The sequence below is a fragment of the Ostrea edulis genome, chromosome 7 (assembly GCF_947568905.1).
Source record: "Ostrea edulis chromosome 7, xbOstEdul1.1, whole genome shotgun sequence".
Classification (NCBI taxonomy): domain Eukaryota; kingdom Metazoa; phylum Mollusca; class Bivalvia; order Ostreida; family Ostreidae; genus Ostrea; species Ostrea edulis.
The window spans coordinates 20,006,466-20,033,265 of NC_079170.1; the positions used below are offsets into that span (position 1 = coordinate 20,006,466).

Below are 26,800 nucleotides of genomic sequence, written 5' to 3' on the forward strand. Positions count from 1 at the left end.
CACCATGCTGAGGATACCCATTGATATTTCTAAAGGCTGAAATACTAAATCAGCTGAAGCTCTTATGCTATAAGAATTCAACTTATTCTATAGCAAATAAAAAGGAATTTCAACCTATTCTACAGTATTTAAATGACGGGAATTCATCCAATTGTGTGGCAAAAATGATAGAAATTCATCTAATTCTGCGATTATATTTTGATCTCTGTTGATTACTTGTGTAATTAAACAACTGAACAAGAAATCATTATGTTTGTGGACATCTATTGTATATCTCAGGAATTCGGATTAACAGAGTGTATTGCCACACAGTCTACCAAATTCTTGGATTATGCACCGTGAAGTTTCCTGCTATCCTAAGACTATCAGATCTACATTGTACCTGATTTTTCCTGTAGTCCTGTTGCGACAAACGTAGGATGTGATAACACATTTTGCAGATCTGACGAAACGGCTGATGTCTCTGGTGGGCCAGCTCCTCCATTTCTACAATAGGGTTTTTGCCTCCGAATGGAGCCTTCAGGATCTGAAACACCTGTCAAGACAAACAGACACTAACACTATTTCATCCCTACAATCTTTACCGATACAAGAGTTGTTGCCCCTTAAAACAAATTTTTCTCACAGAATCTCCTTTTATTGTAATTAATGCTACTTGCTCCAAAATTCCTATCAAGCTCCACATTTTCAACAAAATTCACTTTAACCACACCGTTAAAATATTACAGTTGCTCTCATGTCTTTAACATCACCTTTTCTGGTAAGAACATGAAGCTATGTCTTTCTCTTACCTGTTTAAGGATGTTTTGCTCACGGAGCAGTTTCTGTCTCTCTCGACACTCTTTAGGTTTGGTCATCTCCACTTTGAGTGGATCACCTGTAGAATTATGGGATTCCTGCATCGTCACAAAGTAAATCACATCTGATAGTAACTGGGTCACAAACCTAAAAATAGAACAAGCTTTATCAGGTCAGAAGGTCACAATCTACAATATCGTGAATTCACTAATTTTTATCAGCAATAATTATACAAAGACGATTGGTAAAAGATAAATACTTCTTTTCATTCTGAGTAATGGAAGCTTTCTCCAGCTTGCTTGCAATGTCTGACAGCACTTTGCTGGCATCGTTAGCAAAATCCAGATCTCGAACTTCTTGTGGAGAAACTGGTACGACAGCGAAGGCCTCTCTGTCTTCTTTGATGGAAGCACAGCCAACCTAGGACGAGGGAAAATTTTCATTTCACTGCGTGCATATAACAACAGTCGGAATTAACTAAATGCAAGTCTGACCTCCCACAGAACACAAAGCTAAACATTCCTAAACAGTATTTCTTATGCCTGTCAATCTACAGTCATAGATTTATTCAAAGGTTTTCTGCATTTGTTCTTTATTTATCAAAGTGGCAAAGTTTATCACATTCTACAGGACTACTTCCTTCAGAGGCTGTTTTAATATTCTAAAATCATCAATTTTCATGAAACAGACATTTCCACAAATCTATATCCTTTATCAAAGAGAAACAGAGAAACAATACACAATGTATAAATTTTCCGATATTTTCACCAGTAATAGGCTTATGCTGTTTCCATGTACTTTTACTTCTCAATGATGCCTTTCACCTTTCAACCTGACATAAAAACGTGCATACGTGTATGATAGAATATAAATATACGAATTCTAATTCTAGTATGCTTGTAGTAAGGCAGATTTATGAATAATGAAAGCACATAGTAATTTCTGTATAATTGTCTTTAACAATTATACAAATCATTTCATGTCTGTACTGTTTATATATCCCAAAAATACACACAACAGAAGACATTTATTCCTTAAATTACAACTTTCTCAACCACAAAACCTGACACCATGACAACAACTGCATCTACAGTAGTTTCCTTTCCTGATGATGTTCTGTATAGGGCTTGCTGTACACCCCACTGACCTTTGTACACTCCACTGACCTTTGTACACCCCACTGACCTTGGTGCACCCTACTGACCTTCTTCCTGATCGGTTTGTCCTCCTCTTTGTCAATCGCTATACCGGTTGAGTGGACCCAGGTGTTGGTGCACAGATGATGGAGACGGACATAAGAACTCCTACAAACAGGAACATACACCATACAGTATAAGTACCACTGCTTTACAGAACGCTGAATGGAAATGAGAAAATGACAACACCATTAGCCCATTCATAGATGTCATCTACCTTGGCACAAATGTGTCTCTCGTGAGAGATGTAGGATCCAGTTCAAATATGGTGGCCACATCATGACCATGGGGGACAGACACTAAGGTGAAGACAGGGTTGGTGGGGACCCCACGTAGCTTACTCCTCATGGGGTCTGTGGTGGGGTCCTTATCAACCTAAGCATAAAAACAGGCAGTAAAACAAACTGAAATTTTTGTTATCTGTTACAGTATTTATCACCATGGATTATTTGACAGCCAGAAAACGGTTAACATACATATAAAACATTGGACATGCCTCATTGAAAGTTAAATGTCACTGATGAAAGTATATATGACATGATAATCTTTCAAAACATAAAATTAAAATTCCATTGATAAAAAAAAATTAATCTCTATTTCAAAGGAAACATGAAGATTTACTTAATTTTTTCTTCTTCTTTAGCCCCCTCCTTTCCTTACCTCTGCTGCTAGGTACTGTCCAGTGGCCAGGTGTTTGAACCTAAATAAGCTCATCCACTGACCCGCCCCTCCCCGACAAGGGTCATGCTGCACAACCTGTGACAAGAGACAAAAGTAAGACTTGAACTCTTAAGGATTAACTTTTTCTCCAAGACGTTTGAAAGCCTACAATCTGTACTGTACAAATGCACCAACATATTTCTGATATTCAATGATGTTTCCGTTATTCCGATATCACAACCAGTGCTCCCACTGGACCAGAATTCCCTTTCGCCACTTTTTCGGGGAGCGGCGCGGCACAAATAATCACATGCTTTACAATTATTTCCATCATATTATATATTATTTTATTCATAACACTTATTTTAGCATTTTGAATCAGTTACATTACTTAATCATATTCAGCTACCATACCTAAACACTTCTTTCTGAAATAATAAGAAGTTGATTCGTTTGATAAATTCTATTATGGAAATCAAAATTCAGATAATAAATCATATAAACTTCATGATGCTACAACCCTCAGTGAAAACATTGTGTACATTGCCCGAAATGCAGATGTCACAAAACATCAAGCCCAATTTAAAGTCGTATCTCAACCATTCCCTATTAAATTTCCGTTTTTGTATGGAAGATTTTGCAATTTGGACAGAATCAGATGTTTGAGCAGGTGGGGTTGACTGTAAAGCCAAACATAGTTATTTTTTTAATTTTAGACTGACTAGAGTCAGAAGCTACAAGTTTAGTGTCAAAATAGAATGGGGTGCATAGTCTTATGAGATTAGCATTTTTAAACTGTTGCGCACCGAACTTCAAAGAAATTGCTATGTCCATATCAATGGTGACCGACCGCATAATTGTTTATGAAATATTCGAACTAAAATCAAACACATCAAAATCAAAATCTTGTAATCAACGAGTTTGGCCGCAAAAACAAACAATTGATGTATTCATATATACATTACACACAATAATACGGCCAATTTAATTACCGGTTCGTTCTCTGGTTAAGAATTGACATTAATGTGGAGATGATAACACGATAACGAATAAGACTTTAAATGTTAAACAATAGACCACAGCAGGGTAAACAGCTGTCTGATGTACTTTATTACATAATCACCGACTTTTTTGTAGCCATAAATTACCTGAGGCTGTGACGGTCGCACGCGTTGACTGAATAAACAAAGTTGGACTGCATAAACAAGCAGGCGATAATGCGTCACTGACAAAGGATTTAAGATACAATTTATTGCAAAAAGGGATTTTCGCCACTTTCAATATTTTTTTCGCCATTTTTGAAAAAAATTCGCCATTGGCGAAAATGGCGAAGCCCAGCTCGAGCACTGATCACAACTTACCAGTCCGTTTTCTTTTTCTAACAATTACATCTTTATTTCCCATAGAGCTAGTGAACTCACCTACAGTATTACTTCCAACAGAGCTTGGGACCAACTCCATTTCCCATAGAGCTTGAAGATAGCGAACTCATTTCTTATTTCCAATTGAGCTTAGGAGGAACTGAATCCATCTCTACTTCCTACAAAGCCTTGGACCTAGTGAGCCCAACTCTATTTACCAAAGAGCCTTGGACCTAGTGAGCCCAACTCTATTTACCAAAGAGCCTTGGACCTAGTGAACCCAACTCTATTTCCAACAAAGCCTTGGACAATCTCTTTTTTCCACAGATCATTGAAGATAGTGAACCCACCTTATTTCCCATGGAGCCTTGGAGATAGTGAGTCCACCTTATTTCCTAAAAAGCCTTGGAGATAGTGAACCCATCTTATTTCCCATGGAGCCTTGGAACTAGTGAACTCACCTCAACTTCCCACAGAGCCTTGGAACTAGTGAACTCACCTCAACTTCCCACAGAGCCTTGGAGCTGGTAGCAGTGGTAGCTGTGGTCCTTGCTGTGGCCCTGAGAAAAACATACTGCTGCTTCTTGTACTCATCTCCTGTCAGAAACATCTGCTCCTCAGCATGAAACAACCTCACTACATCTCCCTACAATGAGATATAGATACAACAAACCACTCAATGCTTTTGTTACATATCAAAGTAAATTTTAGAAACAACCACATTCTTTAGTTAAAAATTATTCAATGTATCCATACTGCATTCTATTCTACATTGAATCTGTAAGTTAGAGAAAGCCTACCCCTTTGAGAACGTCCTCCATGTTCTCTTTGAAATCCATAAACAGGGTCATCTTCCAGCAGGTGGAGCAGTTTACTGAGTTCACCTACAATTTGCACAACCACAAAGGTCAATATGTCCAAAATAATAGTTATTGAAATAAGATATGTTTCAGAATCATATATTGCCCATATGGCAATATTGAAATGGTAAACATTAAATCTAATGACTATGATAGAGAAAAATTGGGGATATTGGTGTACCAAGTTTGACGTCTATCAAGCAAGTCTTAAAATATTGAGCAGGCACTATTTTCTTATCTGCAGAGCAGTCTGATTGACCCAGCTGACCTCCATCCTCAAAATCAATCAGGGTCATCTAATACTTTCACAGTACCAGTTGAAAATCTATCCAACAAAAGGTTCTCAAAATATTGAGCATATAATATCTTATATGCAGAAAAGTTTGACATTTGACCTCGTGACCTCAAAATCACTAGGGGTCATCTTCTCTTTAGGGGGTACCAGTGTACCAAGTTTGATATTTGTCAAAGGGTTTTTAAGATATTGAGCAGACAACACTAGCTCTACTAACTGACTGACAAGTGAAAACTAACTTGGCCCCTCTCTTTGATTGATTGATGGATTGAATATTGTTTTACGTCCCTCTCAAGAATATTTCACTCATATTGAGACGTCACCACTGACGATGAAGGGCTGCAAAATCTAGGCCTATGCTTGGCGCTTATGGCCATTGAGCAGGGAGGGGTCTTTATTGTGCCACACCTGCTGTGACACGGGACCTCGTTTTTTGCAGTCTCATCCGAAGGACCGCCCCCATTAGTCGGCTCTTACAACAAGCAAGGGGTACCGAGGACCTATTCTAACATGGATCCCCACGGGATCCCTCTCTTTGAAAGGGGGATATAAAAAGCACTTAGAAAAAGTGGGTAGCTTTGTTAAGGGAAGACAGGTTTTGTGGTTTCTTTGAAACTAAACAAAATGTAAATATTGATGACGAAAGTCCTCGAAATTTTGCATGGTTGAAGAGATCTTACTCAAATGCGATAGTTCTTTAATTTATTTAATACATGCATGATCTTGCAAATAAAAAAATAATTATGTATGCCAGAAAACTAACTATATAATTTTTTTAATCCAGCTTTAGTAGCTGGTAATTAGTAGCTTGTAATTAGTAGCTAGTAATTAGTAGCTGGTAATTAGTTAAAGAAGTGTATATATGAATGATCAATTGTTGTAGTGTAAAGCCATCAAGGTAGTATGATTTTCCATATAAAATAAATTTCATTTTCATATAATTTTGTTACATTTGGCATAATGCACCGCGATGTTGCTTTTGCTTTATTTATTTTCAAAAGTTGTGACATAAATTTTCTCAGTTCTTTATTCAAAATCCACGATAATTTTCAAATTGTAATTCTGTTATTAACATAAAATCAAGTTTATTTATCACAGGGCATCAATAATTACACTGCAAACATATTTTATGATTTTCAAAGTCGATCATCACTGTAGATTTCAAATGACTAGAGAGACCGAAAAATGCAACAATGTGTAATACAAAAACACACCATCAATTGTGTATGTCCACCTGTTGCAGCACAGTGCCACGGGTTATATGGCGACATCATGCTCAAACTACTCCCCTAACTTTGCTAATGTTGATCCAACATGATCACAAATCACAAATTGTACATCATTTATAACAAAAGTAATGAAATATTTCATAACCAATTCATGGACTTTTAACTTGTTTGTTCAATCAAAATACACTTTCTGCTACAAGCATTTACTGTAGCCTTCTTTGAGCTGAAAAACTTAATGAGTGCAATCCTACAGCCCCAACCCCCCTCCCCCTCCGAGTTGTTCTACTACCCTTCTCTTCCAGTCACTGCTCACATTATCATTCACTACACACACATCATTTAATGTTCTTTCAACATGTGCTCTGGTCATTTAAACTGGAGTCTGTGACTGAGGACCTTGACACCAGTATCAACTACTGTATTAAACTGCTGGGGAATTCCTATAGTATTATACAGCCCACATTAAGAATTCAAAACGACAATTACACGAGACATGGAGTTAAGCAATTCAGAATAATTTATTTTACTAAAATATCAAAAAGATTGATATATGTGTACAAGTGCATTCAGTAATGCTACAATTGGAACCAGTAAATGATTTTATATAAAAGAAATTATGTCAATTCAGTTATCTTATTCATATTTACATTATATCTCTTGATAATAAAACTATAAAATTTTCATCAATTCATGATTAATGTTGATGATTAGAATAGGCAAACTTGAAACATTTAATCTTCCCCACAGCAACACTGCATGACTGTGTAACATATTGGTTCAATTTTCTTCAATTTCATGAAATAAAACATACATATACTTCCTTTAGACGGGCAAGGTCAATATGATAACACTGATAAAAGTGAAACTAAGAACTTCAAAAATTCAGGTTACTTTTGAATGATGAAAAAAGAAAACAGAAAAAGCATTATAAAAAATTCAATTATACAAACATCATAACAAAAACTAAATTGTAAAATTCCATACATGTGCAGTCCTTGAAATGTTCTACTACGCCTTTTTCCCATTCACTTTGTGTTTGCTCATCATTTGTTCATTGTTTATTCATCATCTTTTGTTTTGGAAAACTGCAAACTCTAAGAGGGGGTGGGATTAAAAACATTTGAAAAATGTCTGCAGACAGATGGACAGAGTTACTGCATACAGGGAAATATTCACCTGTTTTATTTTTGCCCCTTTCGTCACTGAACGAATTTAAGACTGGGCGAAACTGTTTTCTCTCATATTTCACTATTAAGGATGTATGCTACACCAGAGAAATTTGATGTAGATGAAAAGTGGAGGATATGTACAACAATATTTTGAATTTGAAAATTTTCAAATTTACTTTATTTTGTCAAAAAATAGTTTTAGTAGGTGATCTGAAAAAAATTGAAAACCTCTACTGGACTCGAACCTGCGACCTACAGTTCAGCAGTCGGTATTCTAACCTACTGAGCTACTCGGCTAGGTATTTAAATGGAAAAGGAAAAGTCAAATATTGCTGATATCAATTTTTTCATCCATGTTTTAAAGGAAGTCAGCCATTATGATGATGTAGAGTACTACTTTAACAAAACTATATCTGGGCGAATTTAAAACAAGGTGAAACTGGCTGCAAGTGTAGAAAGGCGAAAATAACATGGGGCGACAATAACCCTATAAATTTGAGCCCAGATTCTACTTGATTTTGTGAGTGCATGTGATTTAACATCCCATTCAAGAATTTTTCACTCATGTAGAGACTCCGGGTAAAATACTGCAAATTTTTACCCCTGCATGGCACTAGAGGCGGAGGCAGATTGGAATCTTTATTGTGCCAATTAATGCCTAGCACCACACAAGAATGTTGTCTTTAAGGCTATACCAGTGATTTTCACACCTGATGCCAGGCACCTGTAGAAGGAGCAATCATGATCTATGTGTAACATTTTAGATTTGATAATCGTGTCACCAGGATCAAGAATCAAAACCTGGGAGGTCCCAGTCGCGATTCACCCTAACCACTAAGCTGCAACAAATGTTTGCAGGAATGTAAAATATAATGTAAATACATATAAAACTACAATGAAAACATAATATTCACATACCCACTTAAGGGTATGAAGTTTCGGCCAGCAAAACAAAACCTCCCACAGCAGTGGTATGTGTGCTACACCACCGAAAGATCGCACAAAATTTATTCATTGCTGATGGAACAGCTCATTATACTCGATACTTATCTAAAACTTATTGTTTTCCTTTACATTTTCAACAGAATGTTTCATTCAAGATTTAATATTGTACATACTTAGGAATTACACATTTAATGTGTAGTGTATACAAGTCAATTTGTTTGAAATTAAAAATATGTAAACAAAAACAAAAATCATGAACTATAAAATTTATATCAATTGATGATTAGTGTTGATAATTAGAATAGGTTGACTTGAAACATTCAATCTTCCACACAGTGACACGGACTGTAAGAAATTGGTTGAATAATCTCTTTTTCTTCAATTGCATGAAATAAAACATACAGTACCCACAATGTTATTCTTGACATTCCTATCGTGCTCTATCGTGCGTGTATCCTATCGTATCGTGCGTGTATCCTATCATATCGTGTGTGTATCCTATCCTATCATGTATCAGGTTTTCCGTTTTCTATTGTGTTTTGCGTTTATCAGTTCTATCGTGTATCGTATTTTGTATGTATCAGGTTTTCCGTTTATCGTGAAAATCGTTTATCGTGGAGCGTCGGAAACTATCGGGATCGTATATTAAATCGAATGAAAAAGTAAGATACTTTCCGAAAGCTTTATTCGTTTTGTTAAAGAAGCTATTTTTAGGAATCGAGGAAAGATGGTATATTTGAAAGAGAACATACAGCTGTCGATTTTAAGGCAGAAAAAGAGCTATATGTCTGTCCAGAGAGGGTGAAAATTTATCACAATTTCATTCTAAGTAGTCTGGAAAGTAGGCAGTGGTTTGCCGAGCAAACCGAGGACAGTAAAACTGAAAACCTCCTTCATCTGGAGTTCATAAACATTTCCTTGTCTAGAAACAATTATTTGTAATTAACACTAACAGAAAAATAGAAAGTTCCGATCTGAAAGGAAAAATCAGTAAATTACATTGTTTATTACATATATTTTAATAATGGTTCTTTTTCTTCCGATTTTGTTCACCTGTATTCAACTTATATACCAACTACTGAACTTGTGCGTGTTCTTATCTATCTGATTTTGTGTATCACCTGTGTTTTGACAGTAAACATTCTCAGGAACATTGTATTTCACACATTTAGAAGATTAAGTTTTAAAAGAGTGCAAGGGTATATTGCATCTCCCAAAATTCTGCTCAATTGGGCACGATTCAGCTGTCCTCGTTGTTGTTTTTTTTTTTTTGTACATGTACACATATACCAATCATCGTACGTGTAGATACTGGAAATTTATGCTGGTTTTGATGATTATTTGAATTTTTTACATGCTAAACACAAACATTTTAAAGCGTTTCTAAATTTCGACTTTAAATCAAGCCGGGTTTCGTATATGTTTTTAATAGTTTATCTATTTTTTGTTAACAGAATATCAATTCATATAAATATGTTCCAATTACTTATGACTATCAATTATCACTCATAGTGTAGAAATATCTAACATATGAGCATATGCTGTAGTGCAGTGGATTGTATTTAAAGCGGTCATTATGAAAATAATTGTAGTTGTTGAATGAGCGGTGAACTCAGAGCTTGATGCAAAATAACCCCCTCCTCGCTACACACAAAATGTTACTTGGTTTTATTTGATATCCAAGATAATAGACATTAGAATAAGAGAGCTATTGAAGCATGATATCACTACATTATATTGCATTTTGTTAATTCCCTGTTTAATTGCTAAACGCTCGGCATCAAGTGTGAATGCCACGGGTCCTCGGAGATGACCTTAAAAACAGACGCCCCGGGTCACGGTAGGTGTGGCACGCTAAAAAACCCTCACTGCTCAATGGCCGTAATTGCCGAGCATAAGCCTAAATTTAAAAGCTCTTCACCGGTCATGGTTACGTCTCCATATGAGTGAAATATTCTCGAGCGAGACGTTAAGTAAGATAAAAAATCAATCACTCCCTGTATGATTCATATATTAAACACTCAAGGTGACAATATACGTTTTAGAATCATTGGCTGAGAAAATTCATATCGACATCAAATAATGGATTCAATACCGTATATAGTTTAGCTTCTGGATTTTAGCTGTAATGACGTTAAAAAAAAAAACAAATAGAATTTAAAAAAAACAAAACAAAAATAAACGTACTGTACAACCGTGGATAAATAAATTATATGCTTTAGGTATATATTGAGTATTGAAATACTTCAATATTATTATCAACATAATGTAATTATTTTGTATCAAACTTTTGTTCTGTCTAAATTTATAACATTTCTATCAGGTTTTCCGTTTATCGTGAAGATCGTTTATCATGTTTTGCGTTTATCAGGTCTATCGTGAAGATCGTTTATCAGGTTTTGCATTTATCAGGTTTACCGTGTATCCTATCATATCGTGCGTGTATCCTATCGTATCGTGCGTGTATCGTATTCTATCGTTTATCATGTCAAGAATAATGTTGCGGGTACTGTACTTATAGTTTAACCAAATAACATGACAATATTCCATATCAAATTTATTTTGATTGAATGAATAAGTTAAACAAGAAAATATCAGGCAAAAAATTCAGAAATTGTTCCCAAACTGTTCAACAATTGCTTCAGGTTCATATTTATTTGATAAACTTTTAGTTCATTTTTAGTTTATGGACACTTTCATTCATTTTTCCCTTAAAATAGTCATTAAAAAATTCACATTTCATTGATCTTTTTCTCACCATTCATTCATCGTTCATTTGTAGTTCATTCATCATTTATTTGTAGTTCATTCGTTGTTCATTTGCCATTCATTTCTTGTTCAATCAGGGTAGTAGAACGTTTCAGGAAAGCATGTATAACATGAAAATACTCATTAAAAATATTTCTGGGATTTTTTTTGAAAAACTATACTACCTTTGTGTTTTTATACTACAACAATTTTTGATCATTAATGCATCTGCAGTTAACAGTACTGGAATCAAAATTTAATAGTTTTCTTATAAATAATAGTTATAAATTCCAAATCAAATGTTTTTTTGGAAACATATGCTTCCCTCCATAAGTTAATGAAAGGTTCAAACCAAAATACCCCCTCTTTTCCAAAGGGGGTATTTTTAAATTACACCCCGTTTCTAACAACAGTACTCTAATATCTGCCCCGAAAATGCACTGCAGCTAATCTATAAGCTTATAAACCTGCTTTAGCTTTCACTTTCACTTTTGTTGGGAGTGTGATGAGGAAGGTTCATTAAACTCACAACAGGGGGAATAACTGTAATCAGTGATTGACAACTTAATCAAGGCATAATCTAACAACTTAATCAAGGCACAATCTAACAACTTAATCAAGGTACAATCTAACAACTTAATCAAGGCACAATCTAACAACTTAATCAAGGCACAAACTATTCAATACCTTCCTCTTTCTTATCTATATTTCGTCTCTTTAAACCAAGAAAGAAAAAAAAACCACTTGTTTCTCACAATCATTTTATCCATTCCCTATTCAAATCCATCAGTTTGTTTGGTGTGAAATCACAGTGCCATAATACATTAATAAAGCCTGTAGTCGAGGGTTACATTGAAAATTCACACCTTGAGAAAACCATTGACAACCAAAGTGCAACCATGATATACACATGTATGACAATGCATAAAAATGCAACTGAATTTGTTTTAGCTAGGTTTAGTCGTAAACAAGTAACTTTCAACACGGTGAAATTAATTCAAAATTAACAAGTTCAAAACTTTGCTTTCTGCAACAGTTACATGATATTTGTCTTTTCCAGTATACCTGCCAAGCTACCGATTATTGTTTCTTTCTTTCAAAATCAATCATTTCATTAATCGAGTGTTGCTGTAATGCACTGCAGAACAAATCTATTTCAAATACTTTTAACAAATAAAATTCTTCTAAATCTTTGGCAAACCATATGTGCATTAACTTGACACATGATATATCTTTTTTTAATAATACCATTAAGAAAGGTAAGTAATGTTTCCCGTTGCTAGATACTATCACCCTGGAGGGTGTGGGTTTTTACTCCCATGGAGAAGCATGTTGTTTTTTCCTTAACATTCTCAGCCAATCAGATTCAAGTATTTTACATGAAAATATAATAATACTGCTTTACACATGTAAAGGGAACTGCAGGAAATTACAAACATAACTCAAGATATATTTCATGTGAAGAATTATTTTTTCTTCCATTAGAATTTTCAAGGAGTGCCAATTTTAGCGATGGTATGCCAATTTTTGTGTCAATTAGTGTAGTAGTTTTAATATGTGGAATCTAGTCACAACATTAAAGCCTGCAGCTCTGATGCCGTACATATATATACCTCCTGAAATTTTTGTGTCAATTAGTGTAGTAGTTTTAATATGTGGAATCTATAGTCACAACATTAAAGCCTGCAGCTCTGATGCTGTATATAGAGACCACCTGAAATTTTTGTGTCAATTAGTGTAGTAGTTTTAATATGTGGAATCTAGTCACAACATTAAAGCCTGCAGCTCTGATGCTGTATATATACAGACCTCCTTACAGCCCTGCTTGTCAGGGAGTTCATAGTTACTGGCGTGCAGGGGCTGGGCAGCATTAACCGGCTTCAGAACCACCTTGTCACCTACAACCACCTGTAAACAGAGTTCAACATATTACTGTCAGACTTGTTCACAACTGATATCAAAGCAGAGTCTCTCAAAAGTCAACACAGATTGTGGTCAGATATGTGATGGGAAAATGCAGTGGGGCATTCAGTTACATGTACCAGTGCACCTACTCATATAATCATACAGTGAAAACTGCCTCATCCGACATCTGTTTCAATGGGCATTTCAACCCTTATATTCATTCTCAAGTTCATATTTTCATCGTTTTTACACTATTTAATCCTACACACTCTGTATTCAAACACAAAAAAAATTTGTTTCCCTGGGCATGTAAAGAATGAGGGAAAAAAAGCAAGAGGCCCATGGGCCACATCACTCACCTGAGTCACCTTGGCCCATGTCTAAAGATTTTCAATGTATATTTGCATGTAGAACTTTGGTCCCTATTATGGCTCCAACCTACTCCCAGGGGACATGATTTTAACAAACTTGAATCTACACTGGGTGCACTTGTTTCATCACCCGGGTCAAGCCGGTTGATACTTCCGGAAGTGGGTAAGTAACTTGTTTCAAGCATTTTTAAGCTGCCGGTTGACTGAAAAGCAGCCCGGATCACCCGATAAATTTAGAGCGGGCACATGGAAAACAATATGGTGGAAAATATAAATTAACATTTTCTTGCTCGTTATTTATCCATTTTTCATTCATTAAAAGAGTTTAAATTTTAGTTAACATAAAGTAGTGAGTTAAGAGGTAAGTTTTTTGACATTTTTGTTTCCGAATGCTGGATGATACGATCAACACCGCTTCTCTGTGGAAGTTACAGCCTAGTCTACAGTGTTTGTGAACAAAATGTTTGAATATAAAACTGATTATCAATTATGATTTTTAAACTTACATGGGTTACATTTTATGAAATCTGTTAAGCAGATGCTCTTCAAAAAATACACAATTTTTGTTTTTACATTTTGATATATATTTGGCCGATTTCCCACTCGTTTCGCAAGACAAACTGGGTCAAAAAGTCATGTGATAAAAGTGAACCGGGTCGTCGCCCGGATTTCTGAAACAAGTGCGCCACGCCCACAATGTCAGGAAGCTTTCGTGTAAATTTCTGACAGCTCCTCTGGCCAAGTAGTTCTTGAGAAGATTTTTAAATGACCCCACCCTATTTTTGCATTTTTGTGAATATCTTCCCTTTGAAGGGGGCATCGCCCCTTCGTTTGAAGAAACTTGAAAGCCCTTCCCCCAGGATGATTTTTGTCAAGTTTGGCCTAGTGGTTCTGGAGATGAAAATGTGAAAAGTTTACGTCGACGACAGACAAATTTTGATCAGAAAAGCTCACTTCAGCCTTCAGCTCAGGTGAGCTAACAACACTCCGGCCAACCCATCACCCTACTATTACTCATGTCCCCGGAACCTCAACCGCCATCTAACAAATACATCAAATCAACCCAAGCCCACTGATCATAGAATACACACTCTAGCCTCCCTCTATTCTGTTCCCAAGATGCATTATTCTGTGCTTCATAATGATCAGTAAAACTTCACAAGCACATAACTCACATTAGACAGCTCACACTAAACATTTGTAATCTGTGTGTAAATGTTTAGAAATATGTTCATATGCACCCACACCAGAAGAAACCATGCTGTTGTCAAGCTATAAAATTAACTCAATTTCAATATGTATACTGCTGATGTTGCTGTCATTCAGACTTACAGCATCCCCCGACTGCCTCAGTTTGTAGAAGGGTTCTATATAGAACCAAGAGCCCTCGTTTCCCTGCACATCCAGCGTCACCCTCATAGCATTCTTCTCCAACAGAGCAGGGAGCCTCTTGTTCACTGTCAGGTATTTGTTACTCTTAAGATGCAGCAACTGTGAAAATTGTAAAATAATGACATTCAGCAATGTAGTGTATTAAATCTATGTCCCTTCCAACTCAGCTTACTACAATAAATTACTTTTATTGCGTAAATAAATAATTCTTTCCTCTTACACTAAATGTTTTTGGGCCAGACACAATATTGTTTGCATTATCTGTCAGGTGGATCATGTTCATATGTAATAAGGTGTTGAATTCTCAGAAATTTACTTTGCGATATCTTTCACATCTGTATGAGAGATAATCAATGAACTTAATCTAGGATTCTAAATGTGTACCCAATAAAACTACAGAAATAATGAGGCGATGAATTGGAAACATACCATGTCAAAAATTTCATAACTTGTAAACCGTGCATAGTGTATGAAATATTTTAAAAGATTAGGCTGTATGTAGACATCTGCCCATTTCATTGATAGCTTAAAAACAGTCATATTAATCAATGTACACTGCAAAATGCCAACTGAAACAACGAAAACTGATAAAGGATCGTTACATTGTGTTATAAGGTCCACAAATAGCCAACACATAGGATTAACTATTACATAACCTTCAAATTTAAAATCTCTTTCCAATACAGGTGTTCAGTTACATTTAAAGGATGTAACAGACATAAAAAGGCGAGACTTGTGACAAAGCCTTGTAAAATTACCTGTCCATGATTCTACAGGTGTACCATACCTGTATTATCACCTGACTATTCTGAATCCTACCTGTCTACGATTCTACAGGTGTAACATACCTGTATCATCACCTGACTATTCTGAATCCTACCTGTCTACGATTCTACAGGTGTAACATACCTGTATCATCACCTGACTATTCTGAATCCTACCTGTCTACAATTCAACAGGTGTAGCATACCTGTATTATCACCTGACTATTCTGTATCCTACCTGTCCATGATTCTACAGGTGTAACATACCTGTATTATCACCTGACTATTCTGTATCCTACCTGTCTACGATTCTACAAGTGTACCATACCTGTATTATCACCTGACTATTCTGTATCCTACCTGTCTACGATTCTACAAGTGTAGCATACCTGTATTATCACCTGACTATTCTGAATCCTACCTGTCTACGATTCTACAGGTATAACATACCTGTATTATCACCTGACTATTCTGTATCCCAGAGTTCTTGAAAAGTGTCGGTAATGTCGAATTATCTGATAAAAGTAGTAAATGTCCGACACAAGTTACTTAATTGTTGGTCCTGATGGCTGATATAAGATTGGGATCGAAGTCCATTTTTTACCGGGGAAAAATGGCAGCCATGTGGCCCATAGATTTTCAAACCGATGCAAAATCCTTTGCATCCGGCAACACAGTGAAACGTAAACGTAAGGAATCAGTTGTGAGGAACTACGAGAAGAGAAACCGATTTGTTTCAATCCGCCTGGGAGACAATGGCTTTAGTTTGCAGCGGTCGAAACTGACTAAAGACCAACTACACCCGGGCAAAAGTGAGAGAAAGAGTTGTTACAATGATTGCAGAGGAAGATGAGAAAGAAGTTGAGAGGAATATACATGATAGAGAGAAAAATGGAGGATGAGAGGAAAGTGGAGGGTGAGAGAGAAATAGAAAAAGAAAGTGACTCAGATGGTGAAAGTGAGGAAGATTCATTCAGAGTGTAGGGAAGATGAGAAAGGGTATGAAAAGATAATTTATGAACTTATAGCCGAGATGGAGATTGAATACAATTACACATGTAGTTGATTTTAAATAAAATTTCTAAAACCTCTAAAGCGATGCATTCTTTTCTGGACTGACAACATTTTGTTTGGGCTGACACTATTTCTAACAGTGTCAGACCAAATGTCCAACACTTCAAAAGAGATTTCAAGAACTCTGGTATCCTACCTGTCTATGATTCTACAGGTGTAACATACCTGAATAACATTCCCATACTGCACTGTGTTTCCCAGCTGTTTTTTGTACTCTGTCTCATTCTGTTTCTTCTCCAATTCTGCAGCACTCTACAGTCAATAGCATACAAAATAAACATCACTATATTCTCTGTATCCATTCACAGTCTGTCATCTTAACAGCTGGGGTCAAGCATGTAAATACATAAATATCTGACATCAAAGAATTATAAATCTATTTATATGGGGCCAACATTTTGTATTTTCATGACAAATAGTGATTTGGTTGTATCCCCTTTTGTAATTTTCTCGTTTATTTGTATAGTTCGGGCATCACTTGTCAACTAGGAAGTAAGAAATTTTTTTTAATTCTAAAGCATATGGAATATGTTGAAATATGGAAAGAAAACAAAATCGTAAAAGACAAAACAAGTGTGACCTTTGATCAAAATTTGTAAAAATCAACAATGAATTATTCACTTTCATGCAATAATGTTTTGGCCATTGTTTCTATATAATACCAAACAAAACTTTTAATTGCAAAAAACAAAGTTGCAGAAAGTGTACATTTTCTTATATAGATGTCCATGGTGATTTTTATGTACTGTAAAGCTGCTCTAGTCTACAAACATGACTTTGGCAACTTAATGTGTTATATGTCACGGGTCAATACTGACGGAAAATACTCATTGAATGTAATCTAAAAATCAGTGTTGTAAGTGAAAATGTACAAATGCATGGTCACATAATTTGTGAGCAGAAAAATAACAATTTTTTCCAGATTTTCTTTCTTTTGAATTAAGACTGTGCTTTACAAAAATACCTATTAGATCTTTTTTCAGTGTTTTATATATGCAAAATGTGTACAAATTAAGTAGTAGAAATGATAGTAATCTAATATAGAAAAATAACTTTATCATTAGCAACTATTTCAAGAAAACTTATCCTAACAATACTTTGATTTCAGCATACAAAAATTGAAAATATACTCTTGTGGCATTTCATCCACAGGTTAAAATTTACTTGTGATCAAAAATTTCTTTTCAATCTCCATAATCCATTTTAAAGACTCATAAGATTTCTAAAATGTCTTTTTCTCCTAGCTCTTTCCGTTCTCTGTCCATCAGGTTAATTTTCCAGTCCTAAGGTCATTAAGCATTGCAATACACATGTAAAATTTTAACATTAAATATCAAAATATGAGAGAACTCTGTGGTTACATGGAGTTTTTTGAGCAGTACGGTATCAGAACATGTGGTGGTGGAGTTGGTCCCGGATCGCTGTGCCTGCCAAAACTGCTTCTGTGCCGAGTATCTGTTGTTAGGACTAATCTTAAACAGACAGTCTGAAAAACAATACACATTCACAACATTAAAACATCGAAATTAAAGGATTAAAAAAAAAACTTGAATACATGTTAAAATTACTTGTTTCAAAAGTAATTATTTACATACAAGAACTTTCATCTCATTTTTTTCTAACCATATGCTACAAGGTTCAATAAAACATCTGCAGCTAGTATCAATAAATCATTATCATACAGGTACCTTTAAGTTTCTATTCGAAAAATTTGAAACCTAATAAATTTGAAATAAAAAAATATAATCTCATGTTTCTTAAAAATTGGGCAAATCTGAGGGGGAGGGGATGTATTTTCATTTAAAATTCTAAATGAGTATACGCAGTAAATTCCTTAATATACGCAAGGAATCTTTTATCATATAATTTCTCAAGAAGCATTACTTGCGAATTAAAATTACTAGCTTTTACTTTTATATTACTAAAATACATGTAGAGACTCTTAATTAACAGAGCTAGCACTCACGAAATTATGTTCTTGTGATTTGACATATGTGTTTTATATATTATAATCACGTTAAAGCTTGTTACACAAATCAGCCTTTCTGATTCCAGTCTAAATTCAAAGACTATGTATTTTGATTCATTTCAAAACCAAATCTCCACAACGAATTCACACACGTCATTGCACCTGATTCTGCAGTAAACATAGGCCCTAATGGCTAAATTGGCCTGATCATTATCCAAAAATAAATTGTTCAAATGTTTTATTTAATCAATCTTTATGACAAAAATCTCAGCTACTACCGGTAATAACAACATCCCTGTTTACGACCTAGATGTCGACTTCCTGCGACTTCCTCATGCTACAGAGAACACACAGGGACAAGGATGTTTGCAGGAAACTGAAACTTTTGCTTTGCCTTAAGTGCCTTCTGTTAAGAGTATAAAGAAAAAAACCTCAGGGTAAATATTTTGTTGCTGATTGCTCTCTCAGCTTTGATAATGTGACAGGGAATGAACAGCTGACATGAAACAGACACCCTCTTTTCTCTGTGTTTATATATTCATTGTATATGTTTCAGCAATAGACATAAACATGGTTATAGAATGATTGGGCTTTGAAATATCCAGAAATTTAACATATTGTAACAGTCACAAGTCTAGTGAGGAAAACAATTCATTCTTCAACAATAAAATCAATTCACATATTGTGCTACACGTTTAACATTTCATACACGTACACGAATGTTTAGTATATAATTACCAGAGCAGACTGCAGACTTTGACCTCGAGTCCTTGACCAAGCAAAATCTAGGCCTTTTTTTTGTATTTCTTTGATCATTCAAAAGTTGTGACCAATGTTGTTGAAATTTGACCTTGACCACTCTTTGAAATTAATGCTTTAACTTTGACCTTTTACTTGACCAAGTCTTAATTTGTCTTAAATGTAAGTTTTAAAGGTAATGATCACGGTTAAAGTTGCCACTAAAAAAAAAAAAGAGTCATATATGCCAAAATAATATGGCCTTGATCTTTTTATCCAATCAAGACATCATGATAAAATGGTATGCTTTAATTACCAAGCCTCTAGATTACATGGGTATAATTGATTTTTGAACTACAACCTTGAATGCAACAGCATTCTGAAGACAATACTTTCTTTTATACATTACATGTATGTTAGAGGGGGCAAAAATCAAGAACTCTTAAGTGAAAACAACAAGATGGCAAATTGTTTATTTTGAAGAAGAAAAGCGCATCTCCAAGAAAACGTAGCCAATGTCAGGATCTGGTTTTTCCTTAATTACTAAACAGTTAACGGATTGTCTTAACACCATTAGCCACATGCCTACCACTGGCTGCCAAAGCTATTGATATTATTGAGAAAAATCCTATTACACGGGGATATGTATCATTATGTCAACATCATCAGCTGACTCCATAGATTTTTGTAGAATTCAAAGCGGTGTCAATGAAGCATCATGGTGTTGATGGTTTTGTAGCGAGTACGTGTCGGACAATATGTCGATCCAACAGCAGAGTATGATTATAATATAATCATTATCTGTAAGCTAAATCACACAGAAGATGGAAAGTCTATCCCTGGATTCCCACTGGAGTCTTAACTGACAATTGTTTTGATCCCCTGAATCAACTATCATAAATGCTTTGATGGCTAATTTCCTAGAAACCAAAATAAATATCTGTCAAACAAACATGATTGACTGTCTATGAGAAGAAAATTTTGAACCCCTTTTTCTTTATATGGCTGGGTGATTTTCAATTCATATATTATCCTTATCTTCATTACCTTAGTAATGAATGGTTTATTTCCAATTCGAAAAGGAAAAAAATCATTTTCCAATGTGTCTATATTAAGGCAAAAACTAGAACTGTCCTAGTGGGACTTAATATACCCCCTGCAGGGCACATTAGATGGTGGGAAATAGTGAATTTGTGCTCATTGAAGAATAAATGCATCCTTTTGATGTGAAGATTGTTGAGAGCGATTAATGTAAATGCAAGCCTATATATTCTGCAGTAGTGTGTTACTCAGAATATATGCTTTATATAATTTCTGAATATTACATGGACAACTACTATTCAGCTTACGTAAGTCAGCAAGCAAACAGCACAAGATCTTTTATAATAACAAAATCATCCAGACAGATGGGCAGACAAACAGACAAATGGACTGATGATTCCATTATACCCTCTCTTAAACTAATGCAGTAGTCTCTGTGAGAGAACAGATACATATAAATCATTACAAATTCTAGAAGCAAAGACAAGTCAATGAAAAAACACCCGTAAAATGAAAATATCAATCATATCCTCAGAGTTCCCGAAACGCGCCGGTCCATCGGGCATCCCCGATAAATTTTGAATGGGGCCGGCAAAATCCAAATTTTATCGGTCAAAATGTCCGGCAGATTTTATGGACTATTTTGAAATTTAAAAACATCTGAACAAATATAACTAAATGTAATAGTCATTTTATTAGTTACAAAAAATAACTATTAATTAAAAGTGGAGGGAAAAGCCAAACAAACGCGTAGTTTTATTTTTTTAATCCGGATAAATTCGCGGGTTCTTTTTTTACACACGTACGACAATTTCCTATTGGAGTTGACCAACATTGGGCATGTGGCCGATAAAGTGGAATTCGGGTGCCACAGGTACTAAAAGAAAAGAAAAAGACGGTCAGAAAGACAATGATGGGGATAAAGGAAGTAATGACAGAGCAATTGAACAAACTGTGCATGAAATGGAAATAGAAATAAATTATTAGTCCGATCTATGTTAATTTTATCTCTTTTTATTTAAAACAACAATGTCCGGTAAATTTCACAATTGTCCGGTAAATTTTGAATATTTACCGGACAATTGTCCTACAGATTTTTTACTAGTTTCGGGAACTCTGTATCCTTGAATGTTAACGAATCCAAATGAAAATCACAGAAGCTTAACTTCATTATATACGATCAATCTCATTACTCCTGTAAAGGTGATAATAACGAACAGTGATCAATCTCATAACTCCTATAAGCAATACAAAATAGAGAGTGGGGCAAACATGGACCCCTGAATATGCCAGAGGTGGGATCAGGTGCCTAGGAGGAGTAAGCATCCCCTATAGATCGTGATCAATATCTCATAACTCCTGTAAGCAATACAAAATAGAGAGTTGGGCAAACACGGACCCTTGGACACACCAGAGGTGGGATTAGGTGCCTAGGAGGAGTAAACATCCCCTGTCGACCGTATATTATAGATACACAATGATTTAATCAAATCTGTTCATTGGTTCTTAAGATATTCTCTGGAGACAGGCAACACAAGTTTTTGATGCATGTTTCTTGTACTACACATGAGTACCACTAAAGTATGCAATACGTACGGCATCGTCGGATACCCACGGCTGAGAAAACGAGATCAGACATGGGTATCCCACGATGATAATGCAGGCACCTCTCTAGACTGGTTCATTGAAGTCTCTTTACAAATCCTACCAATTCAGAAATTCCCAACTTATTTTGGGTTCAATGTTGGAAAAATCCAATCTTATATTCACAGTGAAAGCTAGCTTAATGGAGATGAATAAGATGCTCTATTAGTTTCTACTTTGTTGGATCCGACCATCAGAAAGCTCAGAATTATTCAATCATAATAATAGAACTCTGAACATAATACGGTAACGTGTTCATATTATATTACATTATCTCATGGACTGCTGATCAGTGTAACAGCTGGAGGTGAGATGTTTCAATTTCTCAAAGTGTCACAGAGATAATTCAAATACCGAAATTGCTGGGGGAATATTTTCTTACACTACATAATATGCAATATAGCTACACATATATAGCAACAAGCATATGTCAGTGTTTGGTCTTACACTAAGACTGGACCCAGTTGCACAAAGGTTATAGATAACTTTAACTGACAGAACTTTTTCTTGCCATTAACTCTTAAAGCTGTATGACCCGATGTTCATGTATTATTTTTGTACATAATTACTTTAAAGCTGATTAATTACTTTATAAAGTTATTAACTTTCCCTTAATTATATGCTTGAAAACATCTGCATGTAAAAGAAAACAGTGCGAATATTATTTAGAAAGTAAATATAGTGGCTACATATATAAATCATCCCATAATAGACGTCTATAAATAGACCCACGCGCGTCAGGGGAATCCCAACATGATGTATTAACTCACACGCAACTGTCTAGTTTTAAGGCTGAAAGAGGGTAAAACAAAAAAATTACTAAGAGGTATTTGATATTTTTATTTCTATTAAACTTATGGTATGGCACTGTTATAACAAAATACACAGCTTTACACAGATAAGACCACCGATGATCTGAAAGTTTGAACTGGTCACGTGACTATCACTTGAAATGGCAGTGACGCAGTTATTTGTAAACATCGATTTAAAATCAAATTATTTGGGTTAAAACAGGTGAAATAATTTATGATATGTCGTACAGTCTCATAACTACATACGTGCAATGATTTAATAGCATTTTTACGAGATGGGGAAAAAAATTGTAATTCGGACCATACAGCTTTAAATCTATATAATGCCCATGGGGATCTAGGTTAGAATAGGTCCTCAGTACCCCTTGCTTGTCATAAAAGGTAACTAAATGGGACAAAACCAAGGTCCTATGTCACAGCAGTTGTGGCACGATAAAGATCCCTCCCTGCTCAAAGGCCACATGTAATTAAGCGCCAAGCATATACATGTACAGGCCTAAATTTTGCAGCCCTTCAACGACAATGGTGACATCTCCATACCAGTGAGTGAAAAATTCTCGAGCAGGACGTTAAACAATAAACAATCAATCAATCAATACATCTATATAACATTATAGACATTAACTGTGAGCTTAACTTTTGTTGTGCAACTAGGCCCTCATGCACTTTAAACCAATTCCATTGGCTCTTGATTCCATAAAATTGTGGTCGAGACCAGGTCTCTCAGTGTGTGACAAAAGAAATGTATATATCTATTATTCTTTTCGTTTTTACCAAACTGCAAATATCTTGTTCTCCCTACAGCCGTAAACCAAATCCATGCAGCCAATGAAAAAATTGTATCCTAGCTCAGGTATTCAGTTTCACCAGGAAATATATATATATATATATATATATATATATATATATATATATATTTATATGAATTCCTGGTTTTAAGCAAAATGACATTTCTTTAACCAACATCAAATGCCCCTGCACTTGCAGTCCCAAATATCTGATAAAACCCTTTTACCTGCACACTAATTTAAAGCTTTTATAATACAACTTTTACTTCACCAGCTGTCCACAAGTTAAAAATTCATATAAATAAGATTAGTGTTACTATATATTATAGTCAAATGATATCTGTAGTGTATTCATAAAAAAAACCCTGACAATGCAGATGTTGATATGCAAAGCTTTTATAATACAACTTTTAATATTTCTAATTGTGTTCTTGCTTTAAGGATTTTGGCACTTGAATTCATATTCTTAAATGCCTCTAAATTACACCTGATCCCCCATAATTCTACACAAATAATGAACAGGGCTTTTGCATGCTGTACAACATTACACAACTTCTAAACTTGTGAATTGACCATTGTTCACAACTGTGTATTGTACAGCAGAAACCAGATATAACTGTGTTTCCTGTTAAGTGTGGCAGTGCTTAATTGAAACTGACAGAAAGGAGTTTTGTTTGTAAACAATAGTAACAATTTGCAGTCTTGTGTGTATGGTTCTACATCCAAAATATCATTCAAGGAGTACTCAACTGCACACTTAATGTCACCAGGGCTCGAAATTAGCGAGAAATACTTGCAAAATGCGAGTACATTTGAAAAATAGCGAGTAAAAATAGTGGACACTCGAAAATTTTAGCGAGTGGTGATTTACAAACTATGATCGTATCGTATCCGTTTTATACGGTAATGCGCCATTCGCTTTTCTTAAACTTGCACTCTGAATCATACAAACGCTTACATGAACGATCGATTTCAACAACCGTTTCTATCCGGATTTTCCTTTTACGGTTTTTAAGAAACTCGGAGTCAAACAAATGCTTTAGAGGTCGGACATTGCATTATGATGAAAAATACATGTGCCACGAGTCCTGTAGGGGTGATTAAATTGAATTCTAAGTATGAGGTTTTTGTTATTCATTGATCTAAGAAGAAAAAAAAGTCGGAGTCTATGTTTTACCAAGTCTTCCGGTAGTTATTTTTATCAGAATCATGAGAATGTCCTATCTAAATTAATTTATTGTCATATTGAGGTCGGGTTGTAGTGATGACACGAGTGCACTGCTCACCGCGTAGACGATTATCAAAAAAGTCCATGGGGCTCATGATCGTGCTGCTTATAAAACCATGAGTCCCGGATGCGCTTTGAAAAATCACTAGTGACAACTCTGATGTGGCATGAAATTGGACCTGCGGTAAACAGGTTGTGGATTAGAGGTGCGATAATCAAGAGACCTAAACATGACTTACGTAACTTAGTGTCTTGTCCAAACGATGCCTGTTGACCCACAAGGCTCAGTAATGAATAATGATGGGGAAAATACATGTAATTGATTTTTAAAAAAAAACATGAAAAAAGAGCACTGCTTCATTATTTTTATTTTAGCTTGTAGGTTTTCATTTTAGCCTGTGGATTTTTTACCCACAGGCTAAAATTAGCCAGTGGTAGAAAAAGTTAATTTCGACCCCTGGTCACTGTATTTTTTCAAAAGACACTTTTTTCTCTCTCGAATTGTCAAAATCATAAATGTTACTATATGATGAACACTTTTTGGGTTTTTTTTTTAAGTAACCAATAATTGTCAAAAGTAATAAGTAATCATTGTTTGGGTGGTTCCTCAAATTTAAATGTGCAAAATTCATGAAGTGTATATAAGCTTAAATTGTTCTCTGCTCTCAATATGTTGATCCCTTCGGCTTCTGACATATGTATCAATAAATAGCATGCAGTATTAAAAGAATCCGGAAAATAGTTTCATGCATTAACATAATTAACCTTGAAGTTACTTCAGCTTTATTTTGAATCGAGTGTTACACTTTACATGAACAGCTTGGTATTTATACTTACACCTTGTTTTGTTTACACCACTACTGCTATACACCCAATTAAACTTTGCACATGTTACTATGAAAGCAAATCATATGTTACAATAATCTTGTATACCAATAATGATGATCGATTTTTACTTCATTTTCAATTTGAGAAAATCTATAAGCATAATTATATATGCACATAAAGTTCTCGCTAATAAAATGGTGTGATTTGCAGTACAATACCCTGCACAAATTGCAGCATTTCATCCAGAATTCAGCATCATCATCATATGTAAGAGTTCTGATCAGTATAAATATATATAATCATGCAGCATCAATATGGTAGCTATATAGGGTGCATTGGTTGATCAAGAAGTATATATTCATTTTACTGAATTTCGCATCTATTGCTATCAGTCCACATTTATACATTATTTACATGCAATATAATTATGTCATTATTCATCAAGAATAATCCACTTTTGTTCAACAGTCAATGCAATTATATAACAGTATATCATCCCAACACTATGGTTAATTATATAACTTATTATCGTAATTTTTTGTCAATTTATCAATATGACATGAAATCAAAAAGAAAAATAGTAAAACTGCAGATGTTCAGAACTGTGTAATATATGTCAAATTGGCCATTCCAATTCAAAATGTTGATCATGAATAGCATGCACTATCACTTATTTCTATAATGGCCGAAACAAGATCATCTATTGATGGTATGAACATGCAATTTAAAACCTGTGATCAATGAACTCTGCACTCTCTGTTTCTACACGGATTTTCAAATTTTTTGTCACACACTGATGTTTGGGATTTGATGTCCCTGCACTTCTTAAAAAGTGGGAGACAAAAAGGGGGGAGGGGGGATAAAATAAACATTGTATCAGTGTTTTCTCTTAAGTACAAGCTATAGTGTTATACCTCTGAATTTCTTTGGAGGATTATTGAGGTCACCAGCTTCTGGCTGCACCACACATCTGTCATCAACCAGT

General features: G+C 35.1%; 1 protein-coding gene across 9 annotated transcripts in view; it reads right to left on the reverse strand.

The window, feature by feature from the left end:
- Window positions 1-26,800, reverse strand: part of LOC125655497 (inositol 1,4,5-trisphosphate receptor type 1-like) — a 118,679-nt gene that overhangs the window by 83,581 nt on the left and 8,298 nt on the right. For all 9 annotated transcript variants that reach the window (XM_056143599.1, XM_056143592.1, XM_056143597.1 and 6 more), the window contains exons 2-14: window positions 26,730-26,800; window positions 18,129-18,253; window positions 16,933-17,019; window positions 14,870-15,028; window positions 13,071-13,169; window positions 4,816-4,899; window positions 4,515-4,661; window positions 2,655-2,750; window positions 2,212-2,369; window positions 2,003-2,102; window positions 1,058-1,218; window positions 792-945; window positions 383-535 (exon numbers count right to left, since the gene is read on the reverse strand). In XM_056143599.1, coding sequence (XP_055999574.1) covers window positions 383-535; window positions 792-945; window positions 1,058-1,218; window positions 2,003-2,102; window positions 2,212-2,369; window positions 2,655-2,750; window positions 4,515-4,661; window positions 4,816-4,899; window positions 13,071-13,169; window positions 14,870-15,028; window positions 16,933-17,019; window positions 18,129-18,253; window positions 26,730-26,800 — 1,594 coding nt within the window. The remainder of the gene's footprint in view (window positions 1-382; window positions 536-791; window positions 946-1,057; window positions 1,219-2,002; window positions 2,103-2,211; window positions 2,370-2,654; window positions 2,751-4,514; window positions 4,662-4,815; window positions 4,900-13,070; window positions 13,170-14,869; window positions 15,029-16,932; window positions 17,020-18,128; window positions 18,254-26,729) is intronic.